General features: G+C 40.0%; 1 protein-coding gene across 2 annotated transcripts in view; it reads left to right on the top strand.

Annotated features, from left to right (window-relative positions):
- Positions 1-1,070: 1,070 nt before the first annotated feature.
- khdrbs1b (KH domain containing, RNA binding, signal transduction associated 1b) overlaps positions 1,071-14,676 on the top strand; it is a 34,344-nt gene continuing 20,738 nt past the window's right edge. For both annotated transcript variants that reach the window (XM_034160483.1, XM_034160482.1), the window contains exons 1-4: positions 1,071-1,446; positions 4,622-4,743; positions 9,172-9,288; positions 9,758-9,904. In XM_034160483.1, the coding sequence (XP_034016374.1) occupies positions 1,353-1,446; positions 4,622-4,743; positions 9,172-9,288; positions 9,758-9,904 (480 nt within the window). In that variant the 5' untranslated portion in view covers positions 1,071-1,352. The remainder of the gene's footprint in view (positions 1,447-4,621; positions 4,744-9,171; positions 9,289-9,757; positions 9,905-14,676) is intronic.

Here is a 14,676-nt window from a genome sequence, read left to right as displayed (position 1 = left end):
CCCCCCCACCCCCTGATATCAACATTTAACTTTTTTAACCCCAGAAATGCGAGTTCACAATCAAAGATGGCTGCTCCTAGCAGCAACAGTTGTGAAGTGGTTTTTAACACTTCTGTTTTTGTGTGTGTGTGTGTGTTCAATTTAATAAACCTTGCATACAGTACTGTCCTACTACTGTCTGTGGAGATTTTACTGTGGTATTTTCATGCGTGAACTATCACGTAATGTGTTTCTTATCAACTGATGCCACTAATACAGGATAGACTCACCCATCAGAGGTTGCTAACAACAATGGCCATCCATGCTGTGCTACAAACCAAGCCATGTAACTTCTGCGCCATCTTTGGTGGCCCAAATATTTTTTGTAGGACTCTTCATTCCAAAATGTTTGAGGCATCCAGCTCATTTCCTGACTTGTGGTGTTGTGTCTTTAAATGTAATGCATTTATCTCAGGTGTCACATCATTCCCAGTTGTCTTCTGACGTCCGAGGTAAATGGACTGCAGCACTATTACACAGGCTAACAGTCTTTTTCTGTTGATCTAGTGTGTCAAACATCACCAGATTTTAAATATTTTTTCATTATCATATGCCCTTATAAGTCAGAGACTTGAAAGATTATATCATTTTTTTGTTTTTGAGTCATTGCTTACAAAACATTGGCTGGGATGGACTTAACCTACCTAATCATCTACATTTTTGCAATACATGCTTTACTGTTAGAATATATGTATTTGTTTTTAGCAATCTCTGTAAATTAATGGCTCGAAATGCATAATTCTTCTGAGTGTTAATTAATTAATTAATTAATTAATTAATTAATTAATTAATTAATTAATAATAGCAATACTGCATAATTGGTTATGGGCTCTAAACGTGCTTTAGCGGGAAGTAGACCGCGGCCAGCTTTAGCACCTTCTGATATGATGTGACACTTTTGTTTATAACACCCCTCGCAGCAGGAACACTATAACAGTGTTATAAATCTGATAGTGGCGTTCTCACTCTGTGGGGGCGGCGCGAATTCACACAGTGGGCGGTGCCAGGACGTTCGCTCTGAGCTCATTTCCCTCCGCCAGAGAGCCGGATCGCTTCTCCCAGTCTGCCTGCTTTTTGTTCTCACGCATTTGCAGCCAGCCAGCGCCGCGAGCGGACTTCAGCCAGCCGGTCAGCGGAGAAACTAAGCAAGCGGTCCCGTCTGGAGCCACATGCTCAGCGCACTTGTTTCAGAGGATACGCGGCGCTCCTTAGTTACATAAGTGGACTACTTTTTTCTCCCCTGTTATCACTGGGTTTGTGTGGCACCGAGACTGACTCGCTTCTTTTAAAAGTACAAAAAAAGAAAAAGAAAAATGGAAAACGATGACAAGTACCTGCCCGAGCTGCTGGCGGAGAAGGACAGCCTGGATGCTTCGTTTACACACGCCACCAAACTTTTAAACGCAGGTAAAGCAGCTTTAATGACTGCTTATTTTTCACTTGAGTTGTGGGTTTTATGTTTGAGCTTCTAATGGCTCCTGAACTCACCTTTACAATTTAAAAAGGTGCCGGTGGCTCGTGCGCGGTGTGTTTCAGGACTGCCCCAAAATCAAGTCATTTCAAATGATCTCGCTGAGACATTATCGAAATCATTATTCACTGATTAACTCAAATAATCTTTGCTAATAATTTATACATCTTTAATTTCCTGAATTCTATACCTGAACACTGGTTTATCCCAGTTAAAGTCTGCGTTGGTATCATTTTACGGCGCATAACGTTGCGCAAATGTGCGCTAGTGGCACTTACGAGTCCACAGACCTCCAAAGTGCTCTCTGTATTAGCTGCTGCCTAAGTGTCCTTGAGCACGACAGTGAAATAGGTACGGCTTATATATATATATATATATACACTTATTATATATATATATATATATATATATATATATAAACCTGATAAATAATATTCATAAATAAATGAAAGATGTGATGAATTTCAACTGTAATGATAATCGATATGAAAACCGACTGGGTTGTAATTATATGATTTTTTGGGGGGGGGGAAAGTCGCACCAGAGTACAAGTCACAGGACCTCAAAAACTATTTTAAGAAAAACGCAACTTTAAGTATAATTATTGTGTTTTACAATCATTTTAATTTTCTACTGGCAAGCACACTTAAAAAGAAATTCGCATATTTAATGTGGCAGTGTGACCTATTGGCAGTAATAATGACAATGAGGGAATACATTACCCAAAAATACCGTATTAATGCCACACAATTGTGGTCGCAATAGTTTTTGCTAAAATAATGAGCAATCCATCCCAAACTGGATTACATCCAGATTTTTTTTTTCTTGTTTTGGAAAAATTTGTATTTCCTGACAATCTCAAAAAAAAAAAAAAAAAAAAAAATCATGCTACAAACTTGCCCTTCATTTTTTAATGGGGAGAGGCAGTCTTAACTTTTCTCTTTCTGGAGTTTCGGCTGATACGAAGTACCAGTTCCATGCCATAAAGAGCATTAAAAAAACCTGCTTATATAACATGGGGCTGTAACTCATTTATTGATTCATGTCTATTATTTCTACACTTCGCCATTTCGTCGGCAAAATGCAGAAAAACAGTTGAAGCTGCCGTCTAAATTTCCGATAGAATAAGCTCATGTCTTTAAATTGCTTGTGTTGTCAGATGAACTGTTAAAAACCTGTAATTCTTCAGTTTACAGTGACATAAACCAGAAAAGGAATAAGCCATCACATTGTAGAGAGTGGAACCAGATCCTTTTTCCTTTGCTTGAAATGATGAATCATTTCATCATCCGGGCATTCAGACAGCACGTCCATCTATCCGTCTAATCCAGGTGTAATTTTGCCCAGTGTTATGTCAGCGCACCTGACAAAGGCGGTCAGTATACATCCATAAACACAAGTTCTTCAGTGTGTTTGTGCCATATGATGACTGCTCCTGTTTTTGGATCTACATGTGGATTAGGCACAGATTGTAGGTGGGATGCCCCATTATACATGGAGAATAGGGCAGGGCTGACCTTTGTGACATCATAAGGTCCAGCTTAACTGTAAAATGTCATCTATTCTTTCCCAATTTGAGGACCATCTCGCCAGAATATTTGTCACAATCCATCCTCTGCTTTTTTGCAGACATCTTAATGTTCACAGACGGGAATGGTTACATAACCTCCGCTCTCCTCATTCAGTTGGTGGAGATCATGACTGACATTCATTTTTATGACATTTGATCAATCGACTAATCATTTCAAGTCGCGTAAAATCTGTGTACGCCTGTGCTGGAAGAGACTGGGATTATTCGCAGTGGGTGTAGATCCCTTATTTATGAAGCACTGTTCAGAAATTCAGGCTGGAACATTGATCATATCTTGCTGGAAAACTGACTTGAGTTTGTCCACTTGGAAGAACAATATCTAATGTGGAGGGACGGGTGATTGTCTGGTTCACAGATGATGCACAAAATAAGATTTGTGTCACCGCTGAGCACAAATAAGTGCCTCAGCTTGTAACGGATTGACAGCATTATCAAAGAACGTAAACAAAAGAAAAAGAAATCCCCTCAACTGTTTTTTTGCCAAGTGAAAGATATGGAATAGTAATTCTGCAAAAGGAATTCTGCAACACAACTGACTGAGCACAGAAAATTAGGATTACAATGAACATAAAATCATAGCTATTGGATTCCATCAGTATGTAGTAAATATGAGTAAACATTTGTCACTCTTAGAATGACGTAAACTCACCACACAAGCGGACTTCAGAACATTTGTCATAATTGCCAACTGTTTGTGAGACTTCATTGCTTAGAAATGTTCTAGCCTTCTGCTGCTATATTGATTAGCTCCTTACGCCGGTTATGTGCATGTTCCTGTATTCTTCCTTTTTTGTGGAAGCATTGCAGCACGATGTACAGGCCTGGCTCACCTGAAAATACTACAGCATTTTCAGGCGTTTTCAGTAGATTCATGTGGATGGAGATATTTCTGGAAACACACACACACACACACACACACACACACACACACACACACACACACACACACACACACACACACACACACACACACACACACACACACACACACACACATATATATCGCTTTGGGCAATGTCAAGTTTTTTTTCCAGTATTGTGCAGCCCTCATTTAGAAAACAGGGGGAGGACATGTAAGTGCTAACAACTAAGCCACCGTGCTGCCATGTAAAGAATGTAAAAAATGTTTGCTGCATCTCTGAAGATGAGCGTGAGAATAACAGAGAAAGACGAGTAAGAGTGTCAGGGTGTGCCGTTATTGACTTCCACAGTGGCTTTTCCTGTTCTGCAGCTGGTAGGATGTGCAGCTGCTGACATGTTTGCACATTGTGTGCTCAGGAGCTGTCATGTCCGGTATTGAGGAGACAGCTTGAGATGAGCTTCTATGATAGTGCTGTTGAGTTGCTGTGAGACAGTGCTGAGGGCTGATGGATGTGGTGTAGATGCACAAAGTTGCAGGCTACAAATCGGGATAATTTAAAGATTCTGGTCAGAACAACTTAACTATGTTAACTGCACATAAATCCTGATCATGTGTTTGAATTGTGCTTGATGACAAAACGGTTCCTGTTCCCTTCTAGAAATCGACAGGGTCCAGAAAGGTGAAACAAAAAAGGAGGCTGAAACATATCTGGACCTTTTCACAACAAAGAACATCAAGCTCAAGGAGCGAGTGCTCATACCTGTTAAGCAGTACCCGAAGGTGAGCCTTTTCCTCTGTCCCCTGTCCCTCTGTGATCCCTCCTTGATTGAATTTATCTTGCAGCCTGGTTTCAATTACACGAAGCCATAGGGTAACTTGGGACTCGCAAATTACTCCTCTCAACCTTGATCTTTAAGCTTCAGAGTGTAATTACAGCCAGTTCTGATGGGTTTTCATTTTGTTGATAAAATGATTAAAATACTAATAATGCACTGGTTAAAGCAACTGAAATTCTCTCTTTAAATCAGGCTGCTCGATAAATTGGATCATCAGCTAGTCTTTGTTTTCTTGTCGTTAAACGTTTCCATTCTAATGGGGTTCTAATTAGCTTCGTCATGAAACCTCAAGAGTGTTTGTCCACATCTACTAAATCCTTAGACCTGCCAACCTGTATGCATTTTCATACCAAGCATGAACTTTGAAATCAAAGAATATTGGTATGATTTGTTACGCAAAAGTAATTCAAGTAAATCTATGCCTGTCAAAAAGCAAAAAGGGTGTATTCTGTCCTCTTGCGGGCTGTGTTCAGAGCTCCCATAGTTCTGACGGAATATGAGCAAGAGCCCTGCTAGCACAGACTGCTAGCAGTGACTGCTAGCCATCGTGTACCGACTGTGTCTGTCCTTTGTAAACATTTTATTGCAAATTTCTGCACTAATATAGTTTGTTGTGTGGTTAATTCTGCTAATGGACTAAGAAGTCTGTGCTCCAGTATTTCCTTTGAGTGAAGTTTTTGCGTGATTTAATTTGTATGTTAGCACAGTTATCAAGTATTGGTAGCTTGGTGACTTTTGCTCTACTATGACTGAGGCAATAAGCCGGTTATTATTTTTACAAAGTGGCTATGGGTACTGGAGATTTATCCCAAAACATGAATTCACAATCATATCTTATGGGATTTTAGGATGTCATCATGTAAAGTGATTTAACCTATTAGTTTGTGATATTGTCATGAAATGTAGTAGATTTTCACAAAATGATAGATCATGAAGGGGGGGGGGCTTTGTGGACCCACCATGTGGCATTTGGGTTCCGGTGATGTTTAAGCTTAAAACAATCTGTTACATTTCGTGATGGTATCGCATTCTAATAGTGTGAGACTGGGCTGGAATTCAGCATGTATGATACAAGTAGTACAGAGCTATGATACATTTTTGTAAACACAGGAGGATGAATTTCAAGTCCTGTGGATGAGGGTTAGTATAAGTGTTAGGTTTTATTTGGGTGTTTCATGAACTCTTATTTTGTGAACTAGGCTGTGGTTTTCATGACAGTTGGCTTGGGTGTGGGTATTAACTCAAAGTTAGTAAAAATGGTATAACAATGCTATTATTTTCAGGTATAAAAACCTGTTTCGTTTATTTTGTTATTAGTTTTGCTTTTCATTCATTCATTCATTCATTTTCTGCCGCTTATCTGGGTCTGGGTCATGGCCTATTTGTTTATTTATTTATTCATGGAATAGTTTGCCTCAGGTTACATTTTACTTTATATTAAGCTACTGTAAATGCCTTTCCTTATTTTCTGGTTCACTGTCAGTCAGAATTTTTTTTTCCCCCTCAAGTGAGTAAATCTTTTTAGCCAGGGTTTGGCCAGAGCTACTATACAGTAGCTCTGGCCAAACCATGGCTCACCCTGGTTCACCTTGTAGGCTCAAATACATGGTTACACAGATTTCTGACAATAAGTAAGGCAATATCCTGTGGTAGACATAACTGGAGGCCAATTCCAAGGCAATCGCACAAGTCACCATCAAGTGTGGAACATACCAAGGTGATGCTCTGTCCCCGCTGCTGTTCTGCATCGGCTTCAACCCCCTCAGCCAACTCATCACAAAGAGCGGCGGATATCGATTCAGGCGTGGAGTAACCATCAGCCACCTCCTGTACATGGATGACATCAAACTGTATGCCAAGAGTGAGCAAGACATTTCTCTCTGATACACCTCACCAGGATCTTCAGTGAGGATATCAGGATGTCATTTGGATTGGTGTGGCCAAATGGTGGCAAAGAGAGGGAAGGTGATCCAGACTGAGGGAGTGGAGTTGCCAGAAGGCAGGATAGCAGACATACAGGACAGTTACAACTATCTGGAAATCCCACAAACCAGTGGGAACCATGAATAAGATGGGAGAAGGTCAGCCACAACCAAATACCTGTAAACAGCACCTCAGAAGATTTTTTGTCCAAGCATGTGAAAAAAAAAAATCAATTCAAACACTGTTTTGATCCGGGTCCCAAAAGATTGTGCATGATTTTTTCAGTTACTGCTTTTGAAAAATTACAAATACTGTCACATCCTGTGGTGCAACAATTCCCATCATGCAATGGGGTGGCACTCTGTTTGCAACTGTAGGTGTTATTTCTTGCTATAGTAATAGTATTTATTATTCTGTGTTATACTGCATGTCATTTGTGTTTATGTTATTTTGTGTGTACTCCATAACACTTTGATGGGCATCTATGTGAGGCCCCATGTGACTTTGGGCCACTGAACTTCAGCCCTGTGCATTAATCCTTTGATCAAAATGTTGATCAACATAAAGACAAATATAAAGAAAATAAATCCATATATAAAAATCCATATACAAAGAAATAAATCCATGTACAGAACTTACTACACTAAACTGTTTTTGGTATTGAAGGTAGATGTAAATCTAAATGGATGGTGTAATCTGTCATAGACAAACAAAGGACTTGCTTCATGACATCATAATTCTTCACCACTTTGTGCTGCTTTACATTCCTACAGATGGGTCGAATTCTTTTTACCCGAAGGTTTAGTAAACTTTGTGTGACTTAGAAAAATGGATTGACCACTCCATTTGTCTTTTTCCTTGAGAAGTTTTGCTGTTCTAACTAGACTGAGATCTATAGATCCAGCCCTGTTTTGAGGATCAGATCAATATGATGTAAGAGTCTGGTCTGCAGGGTAAAACACCCTTTTGAGCTCCCAGACTCAGTTTGTGGTTGTAAATCAGACTGATGTGTCAGGGATGACAAAGTTAATTGTTTTCACACATGAAAAGCTACTTTTGCAACTCCAGCACGGATTGGTTTCAAGAAGGTAATTCTAGTCATCTTCATGGCATTTGTATGATTCTGAATGTGGGCGGTGGTTGCAACTAACAATTATTTTCATAATCAATTAATTGTATGCTTATTTTCTTAATTAATCAATTAGTTGTTGGGGAAGTTTGTTAACTGAGTTTTCCAGAGCCCGAGATGATGCATTCAAATGTCTTTTGTCCACAGGCTAAAGATAATCAGTTTACTGCTAGAGAGGAGTAACAAAACGTGTAAATCTTGTAAAAGAAACCAGAAAGTATTCACATTTAACACCCCTATTCCACAGGGTGCCATTCTACTATATGATTGCCCACAATCCAAAAAAGTGCAAAAACCAGATGAAATGGCTTATAAAGTGCAGACCTGACAACGTGCCTGCAAACAAAAGTAAGGAGCCGTGTCCTCAGACGGAACTGATGGAGCACAGACAAGATTCAAGCCGTACTCTCTACAGATACACCGTTTAAAGACATGTGGACACGATTGAAGGTGTTCAGACTAAGAATAACCGGAAATTACCACATACTATCCACGATTTCACGAATGAGATGAAATTTTTGAACAGTTTGAAAATTTGACCATGATTACTAAACTGGTGCCAATGATGGGTGTAACTACTATGCATTTGTATGCATTAATCTGATTTGCTATTTGGGATTAAACAGGAAGGAATGGCGCTTTGTGGAATAGCCCCATGAGGACCTGAAATCAGATAATTCGAATGTTAAAAAAAAGACTTGATTGTCAAAGTAGTTCTTGGTTAATTTAATAGTCGATTAATAATTGGTTGCTGTATTTTTTAAAATGGCTCTTGAAGAGGAAAAACTCTATAAGTCACATCTTTTTTCCTATATTTTCATCTCTTTAATTTGGGATTTTAGTGCATTGTTATTGACTTTTTTTTTGCAGTTTATTTTGTTTAGTGATTTGATTTCCTGAAAAGATTTGTATAAATAGTCATAATTTTTATTATTAAAAATAAACGTGTGATTTTTTTTTTTGTTACATAAGTCACACCTGAGTATAAGTTGTAGGACATCCTAAAAAAGTATAAAAAAAGAAACGCAAGTTATACTTCTGAAAATACAGTAATTGTTTCAGCTCTACTGTGAACACAGTGATTTTATGCATTGATCTGAAGTTGTATCTGACTCAGTGCTCGGTTGATTGCTGTGATAGTTACTGATGGTATTACAACCCTCAAGGGTTCATATTGACCTTTTGTGGTAAATGTACTACCTAAGGCTGCAGTATGTCATGTGAGGCCTCCAGCAGTGGTTGTTCTTCACTCTCTCACCATTGAAATACTCTCTCTTTGATTGTCAGGCTAATTTTAACGCTGCTTTGTTTTGCTATTAGTTCAATTTCGTGGGGAAGATTCTGGGACCTCAAGGTAATACAATCAAACGTCTGCAAGAAGAAACTGGAGCTAAGATCTCCGTGCTGGGCAAAGGATCCATGAGAGACAAAGCCAAGGTAAAGAAAACAAAACCTGTTTCTTGACAAAAGCACACACCCGTGTGAAGGTTAAGTCAACTAAAAACAGATATTTTGTGTGTGTGTGTGTGTGTGTGTGTGTGTGTGTGTGTGTGTGTGTGTGTGTGTGTGTGTGTGTGTGTGTGTGTGTGTGTGTGTGTGTGTGTGTGTGTGTGTGTGCTTTAGTGGGACATAAGGTAGTGAGCCTAACACACACATTACACGTGAATTTAAATCTATGAGCATCCACACACAGTGCATCTGTTAGGGAATTCTGTGAGATAGCTTCATAACTGTATTATGTACCAGTTTGATGTTGTTACTATTAAACTATAGCCTGCAGTGTGGTGCCACGCCCAGGCCTGTTGTCCTCACACGTGGATAAAATAGTTTCTTATTATATTATTTCTTGCATCATTTATATAACTTTGTTTGGCTCACTAACACCCCTCATTTTGCCCTTTTTCAGGAGGAGGGGCTGAGGCAAGGCGGCGAGCCCAAGTACGCCCACTTGTCTATGGAACTGCACGTATTCATCGAGGTGTTTGCTCCTGTTCCAGACGCCTACATGCGTATGGCACACGCCATGGAGGAGGTCAAAAAGTTCCTGTTTCCTGTGAGTTTGAATTCCTCTTGTGGTTTTGGCGAGTTGTCTTCTACTTCATGTTAGGTGTGAAATGGTTTCTTGGCTCACTTGCTTGGCAAACTAGTAGCTAACACTTTGCTGTTATAACCTACGCCAACCAACAGAAGACACCAGAGATTTTCCATTTGCCCCATCAATCAATTTTACTTGAACATTTACTCAAAAATCGAGAAGTTAAAGCCTGGATTTCGATAGAATTGTGTGGAGAAGTGGTCTTTTGGTCAGGAAAGGGTTGTTTTCTTAGGGAGGCTCAGGTGAGGAGATCATTTGTATTGTAAAGGAATGTCAGCTAGGATATTTTCTCCATGTGGAGCACTTTTCTGGACTTGATCGAGCACACAGGTGCAACTAGAAAAGGCCAAGGGGACAAAGAGATGATTACTGTTGGGAAAGTGTAGTGACACGGACGCACAACAGGGGGCGTAAATGAACGGACAATGAAAGAGTCGAATATGAACGCTTTACTGTTGTGAATGAGCACAACCACAATACAGAGGAATACAGAATTTTGCAAACAGTCAATCCACAAAGGTGACGTGTGGGCAGGCTCGAGGATAGAAGACGTCTGTCCTGAGAAGAACCGGAACCACACGATTTCCTCCGCCACCGAACCTGGAGAATACTGGAGCCGCCAAGTCCCGAGTCCCCAGGTGGCCACCGTCTCCGAATGTCGGATCTGGTACTGCTGGCGAGGAGCAGAAACAATAAGATGTGGGTGTGTGCACACCCAGTAAACAGTCAGAAACGGGTGGGAAACACCTCCACCTCAAACATAGTACAATAACGTGCAGCGCCTGATAACCTATCCCAATTTGGCATGAGGAGCGAAGTCCGTCGTCTTCCTCACGATCCCCAAATTCCAGCCTCCAGCTGCAGAGATTAATCAGGAACGCCTGCAAAGAATCTAGACAATTGTGCGTTTGGCACCAGAAAACGGCTGAGAGTTTACCTTCACAGGTCGACGATATCTCGGCAACGAGGTGGAGATGACGTCCAGGTTTTATGGAGTAGTATGATGAAGTGTAGATGGGTGACAGCTGTCATGAGATGATGAGTGACAGCTGTCACCCCCGGCTGTGTCCGTGGCGGCACCGCCCTCTCGTGCCTGAAGCCCGCACTTCAGGCAGGGCGCCCTCTGGTGGTGCGCTAGCAGTACCTCCTCTTCTGGCGGCCCACACAACAATTACTTTGAAGTTGTGGGGATGGGCTGGTTGTCTGCTTGGGCAGTTGCCATTCAGCAGGACCCAGGATGGTTCCATAGTGCGGTGGATGCAACAACGCGTGACACCATTGCATGCTGCCAGACGTGACAGTAATTAACATCTTACAGGTGTTTGGTATGGTCAGAAATTTCACTTCACACCAGCAGTTCACCGAGCCCAAAGCTGTGGGTTTTCAGGCCTAAAATTTCATAAAGTAGACTTTGAAAGTGGGAAGAATTCTGAGAGCAAGCAGAGCTGCTGTCTTCATTGCTACCATGTTTGTTTCCCTCCGGCAGAAAGTAAATGAGATGCAAAACACGATTGGTGATAACTCAGTTTCCTGAATGTGCTTCGCAAAAAAAAATGTTTTCACATTAAACGATTGCTGACTGCACAGCAAGAGCACAAAGAAGAAAGAGCTTTATTGTGAAAGGGTAACACCATCACTGCAATGCTCTAACATTTCTAGGCTAAGGCGGCTAAGCTAATATTAGTTATAGTTTACCTTGAAACAAACATTACATATCCAAAATACATTGCATTTGTATTGTGTTTCCCTTATAGTTGTATACGCCTGGCGGCCTGCCAGGCTAACAAGAACCCCCACCGGGCCAGAAATACTTTCATAATAACCCCAACAAAAATATCTAAATAAGCATTAATCTGGAGCCCTTTGATTCTGGTTTTTTCTCACGCAAGCAATTTTTTGTGGAGTAAATGTTATTTTTATAGTGATTAGCACTAATCCTCTAATTATTGTTATTATTTTAATCTTACCAGCAGCATGACGTTAAACGCTCCCGCTGCGGTCCACATCAGTGCAGTCAGTCAAAGGTGTCATGTCTCAGAATATGACATCTGCTAAAGAGATTTTAACTTGTAAAACAAAACAAAATGAAAAAGTGCGATGTTAGTGAGAGTACGTCACCTCTGCCTCTCCATGAAGCACTCTCTCACCGCTTGTGCTATTAAAAACTCCTCAGTAACTCCTTTGACACCAGAATCAGTGCTGATGAAGCCAACGTGTCATTAAAGAAATGTCTACAATTCTTTGATCCTGAACGTGGTCTGAGCGATGATTTATGGGACTGCAAGTCTGCCGTTCTGCATCACCAGAATGAGGGTTAGTAACTGATGCCCCTCAGGTCACATAAGTCCCGTGTGGACATGCTTTACCAGGGTGTCTGGACTTAAACTTTGAAAGAAAACAGTGGATGCACGTCCACCCTGAGATCTGTCAGTGATGGCTGATCACTGGCTGAGATGGCTGAGATTGTGACAGTAAATATTCACATTAAATTTTGCTTATACCCAAATATAACTTTTGCACCCATGCAGTTGTTGATGTTAATAGTCTTTTGGTTTTCTTTAATATGAAAAATACATGTGTATTGTTCTGTTAGTTGGGTCGGTGAGTACTACCAGCCCTGAAAAAATTATTGGGGAAACACTGATGCCATGATCATGTGTGAAAATGCATGATAAAAGAGAGTGGCTCCAACCCAAACTTGGTAAAGGTTTTCGTGCTGTAGATTACTTACAAAATAATTTGGAATAATTCCAATTAGCGGTGCAGTTTAGGTAAAATTTTCATAACAGTTGTGCATTTTGTGATAAAAGCGTAGAATTTGGCACACATATTCTAAATTAACTAATATTTATTTTCAGATATAGAGACATCCTGGAGCTGACCTCTAATGAGCTACAGGACTCAATAAAGAATTACACAGGGGTCAAAATTTAAAAATGCTGCAATCATGTTGAAAACTATACCACATTATTTGTCTGATCATAATGAATCCAAAAGGTATAGTTTGAACTATCTATGAATCTATGACTGAATGTTCTGGAGTTATGGGGTAAAAACAGCAAAAATGGTGACAAAGATCAGTTTCAGTTTGTCCAGAGGTCAAAAGTTAAGTTGCTCCAATTTTGGTAAAAAAAAAAAAAAAAAAATGATGCAAATTATTGGTTGAGTTAATAGCATTTTAAAAAGGAATAATTTGCCCAATCTGTCATGCTTAGTTCTTATGTTACGGGTTAACATATGTGATATGTCATGGAATCCAATGGACGTCAACATTGTTTGGCCTTTATTTTGGAGACCAAGCATTCAGCACAGTCAGAACTATTCCATTTATTAATCCTATTAGGTCAACCAGTAATTTGCATCACGTTTTACCAAAATTGGAGCAACTTCAACTTTGGACCCCTGTACAAACTGAAACTGACCTTTGTCACCACTTTTGCAGTTTTTACCCCATAACTCCATGGAATTCAGTCATAGATAGTCTAAACTATACCTTTTTGGACTTATGATCCCCTGTAGGCCATTAGAGGTCAGCTCCAGGATGTGTCCATATCTGAAAAGAAACAGCAGTTAATTTAGAATATGTGTGCCAAATTTGATGCTTTTATCAAAGAATGCACAATTGTTTTGCTTTCCTGCACGACTAAGTGCAGTATTTACAAAGTTCTATGTAATCCTGAGTGAACTCTGTCAAATATGGTTCTCTTCATGGAATGTGTTGAATTTACCCACATCGTGGTTAAAGAGTGGATTTGGTTTAAAACAGGAAAAGATTCTGAAGACTGACATTTGTCCACATCCAGTTTACAGTGGATGCAGTCCAGAATCAATCCTCTGAACAGAGTTGCTGGACATACTTACTTAGCTTTCTATACTTTGCAGTATGGCCGAAACAATGGGAAAAAAAGAAGCGACATCCCAATACTCATGCCAGATTACTATTTAGTGGGCAAGAAGCAGTATGTCAGTATCCGTAGGGTGTCGGAAAATATTCAGTATGTTTTTCGAGAGTAGTCAGTCTAAAACCTCCATAGTGTGCAAACGGGCAAACTGCCCTATCCCATAATGCAGCTAGCACCTGGTAACAGAAGAACGTCTCAAGAAAATTCAAAGAAGAGAGCAAACATACATGAAAATAGCAGCATGATCCAAGAGTCATATATACATTAGGATCGGTTTAAAAATGAGAAATTTTCACCTACTATGTGGCTATGCACAGATGTCATCTGGTGGACAGGTAAGATGGAGGTGCTGTAGTGTGTTCAAATTGTGCCTTTTCTACTCGTTTGCATATTTGTAGTACTTACAGCAGTAGCGGTTGAGTAGTATGTGCTAACATCAGTATGAATCCCCATCGCTAAAGTAGCAAAAATGTGAAGGGAAACAAAATTGTGACTGTTGACAGCATAATGCAAACTGGAACTTGACCTATAGACACTAAACACTACACATTGTAGCTTTATGCTAGTAGCTCACCAAGCTGCCACTGCTGATGAACGCTCCGATTTTAGATTCACTAACTGGTTTGGCAAAAAATGAGTGAATATCTATAGTCTGACTCAAGATATTGAGGTCATTTTCATATTTTTAATTTTAGAGAAAGAAGTGAGCTTGATGTGCTTTGTATTATACACATCATCGCCGTCTTTAAAATACACCTGAATTCAGATTTATGTAACAGTGTGGTCTGTGAAATTAGGGAGGTTATAAAACATTAGGATGTAAAACTA

Source organism: Thalassophryne amazonica, chromosome 20, assembly GCF_902500255.1.
Source record: "Thalassophryne amazonica chromosome 20, fThaAma1.1, whole genome shotgun sequence".
NCBI lineage: Eukaryota > Metazoa > Chordata > Actinopteri > Batrachoidiformes > Batrachoididae > Thalassophryne > Thalassophryne amazonica.
This window is presented reverse-complemented; position numbering and strand designations above follow the sequence as displayed.